An 11261-nucleotide genomic window follows, 5' to 3' on the forward strand; every position below is an offset into this window, starting at 1 on the left:
GCACCTGCCACCGTCAAAAGACAAACACGCCACTTTCCAGCGACCCAACTATGCAACAGTCTGGCTCTCTCTCTCGCCCTCTTGTCTCTCTCTTTATGTTGCTGGTGCAAATAAGGTGGCTAACATTTGGAAAGCCGAAGGTTGTGTGGACACAGCGCTCACAGGGAAGCCTGTAACAGGGTCTCTGTGCAAACAGCCGGACCCGCTTTCAATATCCTCTCCCATAATGGCTGCTGCCCGGTTAATGAGGCCTTTTTGCGCTCAAGTGTTGTTGTGGTAATTGGCAAGAAGCATGAGAGTAATTCGCTTTAAGCCCTAATCATTAATGATCGCGGGGCCTTTTCTGCCTCGCGCTAAGCTCTTGGTCACCAATTAAAGGTGCTTGTTTTTCTGCTCTGAGCACCAATGAAGCTGTTCACCAGCACTGTCTTCTCTGGGAGATGGTGCACAGTCTGTCTCTTCCCCTGTTTTTAAAAGTACGGCTGTATTTGTTTGAAATGAATTACCATATTAGCACACGATCATCCGCATCACTCGGGTGTATAAGCCACTAATTAGATGTATATTGAAAAAAAAATTAAAAATGTCCACTACATCACCCCTGCTACATTCAGTAGATAGGACATACGAAAAGAAATAGGGAATATTATTAGTACTATCAAGTGAGGAAAGTAAATCAAATATCTAAGTGTTGGCAGCTGTTGCTGAGGCTCTTGTAAAAGCTGTGGCTGTAATGATGGGATTGGAAGTGTTTACATGACTGGAAAAACATCTGTGTGTTAGGAAACAACATGTGCCGACGTACATATGCTACAGTGTGCTAATTCAGACGTAACCCTAGGAAGTACGCCCTGGTGGAGAGCAGTGAGCCTCTCTCCCATGAGCGATAGTCATGTAACGTGTGTCTCTTGTTTGATGTTCTCCTCCAGCACAACGCACCCATCCCTCAGGGCGGGCGGGGGGCGGTCCAGTTTGTCACGCAGTACCAGCACTCCAGCGGCCAGAGACGCATCCGGGTCAGCACCATCGCCAGGAAGTTAGTACAACATCTCTACACATACCTTTCTCTCTCCATACTGTGTGTGTGTGTGTGTGTGTGTGTGTGTGTGTGTGTGTGTGTGTGTGTGTGTGTGTGTGTTTGTGTGTGTACACAAGGATGCCTACCTAACCTTCCCAAAAATTACTATGTTGGCTTGTTACCTAAGTCAAGCACTATGTTCACCCTATAGTTGACCAGTTCACCTAAAGGTATACGTGTATTGAGATGTTCAGCAAGATTGTGTCTGTCACTGAATACATAGAATCTGAATACATAGAATTCTTCACAGATTTACTTGCAAAGTATTTCTTGGAGATGATGTGGTGGTTTTTATTTTTGCCCAGTCTTTCCAGATACATTCTATCTTGTGGTGTCATGTTTGTGCAGTTGCCATGACGACTCACAAAGGCTGAGACTCAGAAAGAAAGCCTCGGTCCTGTCAGGGCTCTCAAAACAGCGAGACGATGTCTATCAAAGCCCATTTTCATAGAAACTACAAAATAAGACTGACATCCCCCCCCCCTGCCCCTGCCTCACCCCCACTCTAACAGGCGTTTATGTAAGAGTGAAAACCAGTTATTCAGACCAAAAAAGTAGGAGTCTCATGTTTCTCTTTCAGCATATCTATATTAGAGATGACCAAAGTGGGTACTTATTTTACTATGAATGAATGGAATAGAAGACAGCAGAATGGAGGCCAGGCCTCGGGGTTGTTGACAAACTTCTCATCCACTTAACAAATTCTTCTTCCTCCTTACAAAACAAACACATGTTGCTGCAGCACAAATGAGACCTGCAAGCCTTTTCTGAAGAATCACACAGAAGAGTCAGTTTTCATTTTTTTACTGATTTCCATGCCCTGCAGCACTTATTCATTTGCTATCATCACCCCCACCCCCATTCTCCTCGACTCATTTAGCCTCAGGTCTGTTCCTAGAATGGGTTTGAGGCTTCATCAGACAGAAGGTCCTCAGGGGGTCCTCATCAGTCTGGGAGGGCAGGAATCAGGACACGTCTCCCCCAGTGGTTGCATCAGTGCCCCTTCGGTGGCTGCTCCTTCTAGAACATGACTGTACACTCTGCTCCTTCTAGAACATGACTGGACACTCTGCCCCTTCTAGAACATGACTGGACACTCTGCTCCTTCAAGAACATGACTGGACACTCTGCCCCTTCTAGAACATGACTGGACACTCTGCTCCTTCTAGAACATGACTGGACACTCTGCCCCTTCTAGAACATGACTGGACACTCTGCTCCTTCTAGAACATGACTGGACACTTTGCCCCTTCTAGAACATGACTGGACACTCTGCTCCTTCTAGAACATGACTGGACACTCTGACCTGTTCTGACCAGGAAAGAAAGTGACAGGACTGAGATCATAGAATTGCAGTGACAAGACAAAATGGGTTGATTCCAACTTTGCCACCCAAGGAGTGAATATTTCATGAGACTTTGTTAGTATTAACCCCCCTTCCTCTCCCTCTCTCCCTCTACCCCTTCCATCTCTCTCCTTCGTTGTGTCTCTCAGCTGGGCGGACGCACAGACCCAGATCCAGAGCATCGCGGCCTCGTTTGACCAGGAGGCGGCGGCCATCTTGATGGCGCGTTTGGCCGTGTACCGGGCAGAGTCGGAGGAGGGACCTGACGTCCTGCGCTGGCTGGACCGACAGCTCATTCGCCTAGTGGGTTCAGTGGCTTAAGAACAAGATTCTAGTACCTAGATGTGGCTCGATATGTCCAATATGTTCCTTTGAGCCCTTTGCAGAACTGAAGAACTGATATTAACTTTAAAAAGTGTATGTATAGCTTTTAAGTTTTATTCTCAAGAAAGAGTTTTTACACCTTTTGAGATTAAAATTACGCCAAAAGACCAAAAAGTTCTATTTAGTTTCTCCCACAGAACTGGAACCTTTAAGCGTTCCTCAGTGGGTCAAAGTAAAGAACCCCTTTCTCCCTAGAGAGCATCCTTAAAGACTTAAACACCGGTAGAGGTGTCAAAGCTGACCTCATATAGCACAGTGCTTGCCAGATCGTGTTCATTCCTTTCACTGATTCCTTATCTGTCAGTGACTTTGGTTAAAAAAGAAAAATAAATAAATAAAAAGACCTCTGCTGATGATTTATTGTAAATGAGCCCTTCCATCCCCTGGGCTAGTGCTTGGTCTGCATACTTGACTAATGGAGCAGGCTGGTGTTTCCAGCACGTCCCCCCCTCCACCTTTCTTATTGAAAGCTCTGTAGGCCAGCATTCACAGATCACATCTTTCAAATCTGCAAGGGCTGAGCTGAAACCAACTACACATAGCCTGATGTGATACGTGTCTCTATAGAAAATATACCATTTAGCGGCCATATCTGGATAACGCTTGAGGTATGTTATACAGGCATTGACCAAACATATAAAAGATCCCACATAAGATACACGGAATTGAAAAACATAATTAGCTGTGTGCTTTATCTTGCCCCAAATGCAAAGTAAATAAGAGCTGCCCTGACAAGGTTTCTCCTGCTGTTGATTTAATTATACTCCTGTTTACTCTCTGACCAGCCTTGTGGCACCTCGGTACACATTTACCTGACTGTTGCCTGAATGTGAATGTCTTGATGATGATCAAGGTGAAGGTCTTGTTGTCTAACGAACTTGTTCTGTGTCCATTCGCAGTGTCAGAAATTCGGAGATTACCACAAGGATGACCCTAACTCATTCCGTTTCTCTGAGACCTTCTCCCTCTATCCACAGGTCAGTGTGTGTTTTTGAAATGGCTTCTAATTGAATCATTACAGTGTAAAAGAAACGGAATAAATGCAAAGCATCAAATTACAGTTATTCAGTGTTGATGGACTGGTTGTGTATTTCTCGTATGTGAATATATTGTTAGGATTATTCATGTGTCTGTGTATTCATATATCTGTTTCCTGGTGTCTGGTTTGACAGTTCATGTTCCACCTGCGGAGGTCTCCATTCCTACAAGTGTTCAACAACAGCCCAGACGAGAGTTCCTACTACAGACACCAGTTCATGAGACAGGACCTCACCCAGTCCCTCATCATGATCCAGCCCATCCTTTATGCCTACTCCTTTAATGGACCACCTGAGGTAAGTATTACACTCATAAATACATAGGCACACACACACACACACACACACACACACACACACACACACGTACATAGTGTACAAACATGGCAAGCACAAATTCAGAGATGATTACACATACACTTGCACACAGACACCTCTATTCATCCTCGTCACTTGCTCATTGTTTTTACACTATCTCCCTCTGGCCGTAAGCCCCTCACTGGCGTGGCCACTTTCAAGAGGAGGTCTCACGTGAAGGTGGACTCATGAGTAAAGCATTGACATGAAAAGGGTGATGAGGTGAGAGGAGTGAGGCCATTAAACTCAAATTAAGGGAAACACTGCCGGCTGCTGGCCTACCCCCCCCCCCTTTTAACCAATCACTCTAAAGGGGGGAGCAATCAGGAAGCGTGTGTGTGTGTGTTTTTCATTTAGTATTTTTCATTTCTTTTGGAGTACGCGCTCTGCTTCATTCCTGCTCTAGCGGGACTTTCACACAGTCCACTCCCACACAGTCATCTGCATTGCATCAAGTCTGGGAGGTGATGACTAATGATAAATGATGGACGATTATAAATGGAAAAGACAGAATGAGGGAGACAGCCTCATGACCTTTTTTTTTTTTTTTTTTTTTCAGGGAAAAATTAATTAGCAATGTCATGAATAAGAGTGTGTGTGTGTGTGTGCTCTTACTATTTTTATGTCTCCTTTTATGACCAGACTGAGTTGAATAGCTTACGCATGCACCCTTCATCGCCAGGCGCTCGTAACCAGGATACGCTCAGCGCTCAGGCAGTTTGTTTTGCCCCGTCCTGCCTGTGTCTGTTAGCAGAGCTAATGGCTCTTGCGCCCTCAAGAGCTCCAAATGGCTCCTGTGGTCTCAGGGCAGCCAGGCAGCGAGTGTGCCGTGCTGCGCTGTGGTGTGGTGTGGTGTGGTGGAGACAGAGGGAGACTGCGCTATTCCTGGTACCTGAGGGATGGAGGAATACATTAGACTAACGATGGCTAATGACTTTCTCTCTCTCTCTTCCTCATAGCAAAGATTCTGTAGCTCTCAGGTTGAGGCACCAACAAAATTAGATTTTGTAGACGTTTTCCACCACATTTCCAACTGGTGGGAAAAACAAACAGCTTGAGTTTTCATCTCTGTCATGTTTATCAGATTGAATGATTGATTTGATGGATTGGTTGATTTTTGTTTGTCATTTTGTTTGTATAGCCTGTGTTGCTGGACAGCAGCAGCATCCTGCCCGACCGGATCCTGCTCATGGACACCTTCTTCCAGATTCTCATCTACCACGGCGAGGTAAGCAAGGACACAAAGACTGTCTATCTACCACGGCGAGGTAAGCAAGGACACAAAGACTGTCTGAGCTGCTGTGATGAGTGGAGAGCCAAAAACGTACCTGAATATCAGGTCTCACCTCCCTCCCTCCCTCCCACCGCACGGAGACCACCAGGCATCTCTGTGGAGTCGCACCAAATGAACGGCCCACATATATGGTTTGAGAACTTCCAAGAGAAGGGAAATGTTTTCAGTCTTCATCAGACAAAGAAGTATTTTCCCACTGATAATACATGCGATTGTAGGTACTGTTTCACAAGAATCCTGTGACTTGCACCACAGCAAGAAGTGTGAGCTTGTTAGAGAGATTTTAATTGGTGTCATTCCTCTGCTAGGAATGAATTGCAAATCTATCTGATTGGTGTAGTGGAAGATTAACATTTTGTTGAGGCCTACAAGAACGATACAAGTAGAGTTATGTGTTCCCTAATATCTCTGAGGTCTCTGGGCATATACAGTCATTGTTTGAGGTGATAAAAGACTTTTATGGAAAAATGGAAATTAATGAAAGAAAATACCTGAAATTGAGACAGAGATGCATGCAATGCATAAGACTAGCGGGGAACGCTGTTAATAAACATTATTTTTTATGCATTATTTGTTTTTTTGACAAACAGCTGCAGAGCTCAACATTTAATCATTGAACAAAGCAAACTAGTTCTAGTTGCAACACTATTCTGTTCTGCAGTAGTGAGAGGTTTCCTCATCTTCCAATCCACGGCAGTAAGAGTATCAGAGGTGGGAACAGGACCTAACACCTCAGAGTGAGAGAGTTAGTGCCTCTTTCTCATCTTTTAGGGAAGGGAGGCATTGACACTATGGCGGTGAGAGAGTGTGGGGCTTTACCACTGCTGAGGAGGGAGCTCATTGTAAAAGCTGGGAACCTTGTGGAATGGAACACACGACAGGAACAGCTTGATACCATAGAAACAGAACTCCTTCGCCACAGTGGTTCAAGTTTGTCTCTGAGAAGGGGGGGAAAAGGTGTGGAACAGACAATGTGGAAGCTGACAGTGTGGTGAAAATGCTTCAGCAGGTTTTGGGAAGCCGTATTATAATCCAGATTTTTCTTCTTTTTTTTTTCTTTTTTTTTTTTTTTACTTTTTCCCTCAGTAAATTCTTTAGTTTAACTGGCATTGTTTGCTGTGGTTCTCCGCATTTCACGCCCTTATCAGAAGACTGTAGTGTCCACAAGATGTTTTAGTGTTTTATTGTAGCGGAAAAAAAATCAATGTTTGGACCTGTGAGGATAGAAACAGAATCTGTTAGCTCTGCAGTCTGCTTAAATGAAATGCATTTAAAGGGCTCAATTCTCTCTCTCACTCTCTCTCATTCCCCCGGCCTCTTTGGTGCCCTGTGTCTCTCGCCCTGTCTCACTCCCTCTTCCTGTTCCCCCAGACGGTGGCTCAGTGGAGGAAGGCGGGCTACCAGGACCTGCCAGAGTACGAGAACTTCCGGCACCTTCTGCAGGCCCCTGTGGACGACGCCCAGGAGATCCTGCACAGCCGCTTCCCCATGCCCAGATACATCGACACAGAGCACGGAGGCAGCCAGGTCAGACCGAGAGCCTGCGCTCATGTGTAAACATATAGAAACGCACACACACACACACACACACACACACACACACAGAGAGAGTATGAACCAGGTCAGGTCAGACAACAATACACACACACACACACACAGCATGTAAACAATCTTGCCAGTATAGACAGACACACACACACACACAGACACACACACACACACACACACACACACACACACACAGACACACACACACAGACACACACACACAGACACACACACACAGACAGACACACAGAGACACACACACACAGGTCAAACAACAATACACACACACAAAAAAAGGCAATCACACCAACACACAAATAGCATGTAAACAATCCTGCCAATATAAACACACACACACATGCACAGAAGATTAATGTTAAAGGATCCAGGTCAGGTCCATAAACTATCACCGCGCTGCAGGTTGTACACATGTACTTTTTCACATGGGAGTACATGGTAATGATAAAAATGACACTAATTACCCCAGCATGGCTCTTAATGAAGTATATCTCGGCTCTTCTGCCTCTCGATGCCTTCCAGGCTTCCGTCCTGTCGGTGGGGATGATGGCACTCCAGTGATCTCATCAATTTCTCTTCTCCCCTTTCTCACCCTTTAGGCTCGTTTCCTGCTCTCCAAAGTCAATCCATCTCAGACCCACAACAACATGTATGCCTGGGGCCAGGTAAGATGTGTGTGTGTGTGTGTGTGTGTGTGTGTGCACCGCGCACGCTCTTTGAGTGTGGGGGTGTGGTTTTTAAATAGCTCATAATAATTTCTACGTCTCAGGATCTTCATACTTCCACATCTAGAAGCTACTGTGTGTGTGTGTGTGTGTGTGTGTGTGTGTGTGTGTGTGTGTGTGTGTGTGTGTGTGTGTGTGTGTGTGTGTGTGTGTGTGTGTGTGTGTGTGTGTGTGTGTGTGTGTGTGTGTGTGTGTGTGTGTGTGTGTGACCCTAAATAATAAATATCTATCAAGCAACAAAACTGGCCTGGCCCTTACTTGGTCAAGGGTAATGTGTTTCATTAGAGACTCTGTCAAGAGGAAATTGAATCATTTCCGGTAAAGCGAGGCGTCTGCCATATCTAAACGCTGTTTTCTGTCCACCTTTGTGCAGGAGTCCGGGGCGCCCATCCTGACGGACGACGTGAGCCTGCAGGTGTTCATGGACCACCTGAAGAAATTGGCTGTCTCCAGCGCAGCCTAAGGGGATGGGGTTGAGGAGGGAGGGGGGGGGGGGTTGTGCCCATCCAGCCTGCCGACCACCACCCAAAGACACCCTCAAGCTCCCCTTCCAACAACATCAACAGCCCCCACCTCAGAGGACTATATAACCCTGTGCAGTACAGGAACAATCAGTTTAACATTTGAGGAGCCCTCGTCTGTTCCCAGAGATTACCATATTTTACCTTTACCCTTCTTCTTCTTCATCTCTCTCTCTCTCTCTCTCTCTCTCTCTCTGCCTCAATGTGTCCCTCTCATCCATCTTGTCTTTCTCTGTGGCAGTGCTCTGTCTTCCATATTCTTCTTCTATCTTTCTCTGTAATGGTCTTTTTTTTTTTTTTATTGGCGACATTTACATAGGAAATTACTGCCTGCTGGGTCTGTCACTTGAGCCTCACATGTAACTCTTGTCACAAGTCAGTCTCCAGTGATCGTTTGAAGAGACACAGCAATTGTTACTGAATGCATGAGGTTCTGTATATGTGGGTGGGTGCGAAATGCCAGAGCAATTTCTCTCAGAAACACTAACTCGACATCCTGACGAACTGAGGATAGTTTTCCTTTGACGTTCAGAAATATTTGTATCAAACTCTCCGAAAGGGACATTTCCCATACACTTCCCACAATAGCTTTTTTTTTTGGATGACTTATATGGATGACTTTCTATAAAAGGGAGTGGAAGAATATGCTAAATCAAACAATAGACTACCTTGTGGTTGAGTGGTGGCACACTTGATGGTGAGGTGCAAAAATGAACAAGCTGCCAGTGTACCCAATTAAGCCTTGAGTGCTTTTGTTCCCGCCCTGGCCTCTGTGGCTGCAAAAACAATGAGTTATTTATAGACACCTCTTTCTTCCCCCCTTTTTTCTGTCTGTCATCAAATCCCTCTTGATGGTTCTATATCAAATTGTGTTGGTGTATAAAGTACAAAGGCCACAGTAATCCCAAACAGTCATGGACTTGCCTGATGCGAACGCTGCCTACCTTCTGGAAAGACTCAGATATTTATGCATAGTTTCTAACAGTATTAGTGAATTCTTAATAAAAAAAAAGCTCCTCAGTCAAACCTGAGCTGTGTGTTTTGTGTTTTGATGAGCGAACAGAAGCTTGCAGCTGATGTTAAACTAGCAAACTATCGAATAAAATATATCCCTGCCCAATACTCCTTAACGGGAGGAATTTCCAACTTGCAAATCCGTCCTGGCCGGGCATCCGTGCATTTCCTTTGGAAGGAGCTCTGAAGGGAGGGAGAAGCACTGGGATATTTATTTGTCTGTTGATTTTCAAAATCAGATTCAGTAGAACAGACTGCACCTTTGAGTAGCAGTTGACTGCTCACTTTCAAAGGACACTGTTTTCAAGTGCTAAACCCAATTGTGGCAGAGTAATCACAGCGTTACAGAATGAATGCCTTGCGTGACTGTTGCAACCTATTATGCAGCTCTCATATGGTTGTCATGGAGAACAGCCACAACCATTACAGAGCTGTAATTATTATGGTATTATCATGGTAAGAAAAAAAGAGATTTAGACCTTTTGTGATGTGTTACTTTAAGTACTACTCCCATCTCAATCACAGCGCATTAACTTAGCCTGGGTTGTCATGTAAGAGAAGGCTGAATGATCCACTGTAGAAGAAGATCTGGCTTGAACAGATGCCGCCTTGAGAACAGCTTCATTATATGAAGCGGTGGGATATAATGTTTCCAAACGGCAATCATTCAGCCTTCTCTTACATGACAACCCAGGCTAAGTTAATGCGCTGTGATTGAGATGGGAGTAGTACTTAAAGTAACACATCACAAAAGGTCTAAATCTCTTTTTTTCTTACCATGATAATACCATAATAATTACAGCTCTGTAATGGTTGTGGCTGTTCTCCATGACAACCATATGAGAGCTGCATAATAGGTTGCAACAGTCACGCAAGGCATTAATTCTGTAACGCTGTGATTACTCTGCCACAATTGGGTTTAGCACTTGAAAGCAGTGTCCTTTGAAAGTACTATTAGGGTTGTACATACACATCATTTTGTCATTATACATCTGTAGACTGAGTGCGGTAAAGGGACCACATAAAGCTCAGCCTCTATAAATCCACCCACCCTCAGGAGTTTGATTCTATTAGCACGGCACATTATCTGGAGCAGAGGTGTGAAAGAGTCCTTTGACATTGAATTCTCCATTTCTGTCTTTGAAACATGAACATTCGCTACTTGGCAGTCATAAAACTTGGGGTATTGAGCCCGGTAGCCTACACTAGGCCTGCACCTGTTCCACAAATACTGAAATTAATTCTAAGCTGTGCTTAGGCTGGCTTAAGGGCCTCTTTCCATTACACGTGTGAAGGCTGTCTGGCTGATTGCAGTAGTAAATATGAAATGCTTCATCAGCCTTCGCACATACAGTCAGTGGCACTTACTTTGTCAAGTCCTTGAATATATTTATTTTTCCAGTATAGTTTTATACAAGCTAGTTGTTTTTGAAAGCTGTTGTGAAAAAAAAAAGCAGTCTTCAGACCTTGAGTCTTGAGACTGAGGAATGGTTTAAATGAGGATGACATACCAGTTCGGAATTTGGCCTCAAACGTACTCTACATGATTTAGCCTTGAAGAAACAAGCCAATAGTTCTGGGCAGGTTGCCGTGGAGACAACATCTTTTGATGCTGACAGCAGAGAGGCAGAGAAACATGCATCGATGTTGTCTTTTGATGAACGACAGAAAGCCTAGACCTTTTTGTAAATAACAATTTTTTTTTAAGTCAAAAGATAAAATCTCCATTATTGCTGACATGTGTGACTGTGAGAGAAGAGACACCTACTACAAACATCAGAGGACCTGTCCAAACTGATTGCCAAGGAATATCACACTTCACAGTGATATCTCCTTTCCCCTTTGTTCTGTTTTGGGTCCCGGATCACGTGGTGAGTGGAGAGGGATGGATGCTGAGCCTCATCAGCTGTGATGGATTCTCCTGAGTAATGTATGCAGGG

The 11261-nt window shown here is 44.6% G+C and overlaps 1 protein-coding gene across 1 annotated transcript; it reads left to right on the forward strand.

Moving 5' to 3' along the window:
- The first annotated feature begins 292 nt into the window (after positions 1 to 292).
- Positions 293 to 9333, forward strand: sec23a (Sec23 homolog A, coat complex II component). Its single transcript, XM_031580536.2, has 9 exons — positions 293 to 298; positions 891 to 1036; positions 2573 to 2726; positions 3707 to 3784; positions 3980 to 4141; positions 5343 to 5429; positions 6867 to 7022; positions 7661 to 7726; positions 8160 to 9333. The coding sequence occupies exons 1-9, from the start codon at positions 293 to 295 to the stop codon at positions 8247 to 8249; spliced, it is 945 nt and encodes a 314-aa protein (XP_031436396.1). The 3' UTR covers positions 8250 to 9333.
- The last annotated feature ends 1928 nt before the right edge of the window (positions 9334 to 11261 follow it).

Source organism: Clupea harengus, chromosome 14 (assembly GCF_900700415.2).
Source record: "Clupea harengus chromosome 14, Ch_v2.0.2, whole genome shotgun sequence".
NCBI lineage: Eukaryota > Metazoa > Chordata > Actinopteri > Clupeiformes > Clupeidae > Clupea > Clupea harengus.

Excerpts from the sequence above, each read along its gene's own strand:
- sec23a (XM_031580536.2), top strand. Across the intron at positions 2,727-3,706 it reads ACCGACAGCTCATTCGCCTA|TGTCAGAAATTCGGAGATTA; the intron begins GTGGGTTCAGTG and ends GTCCATTCGCAG. Across the intron at positions 5,430-6,866 it reads TTCTCATCTACCACGGCGAG|ACGGTGGCTCAGTGGAGGAA; the intron begins GTAAGCAAGGAC and ends CTGTTCCCCCAG.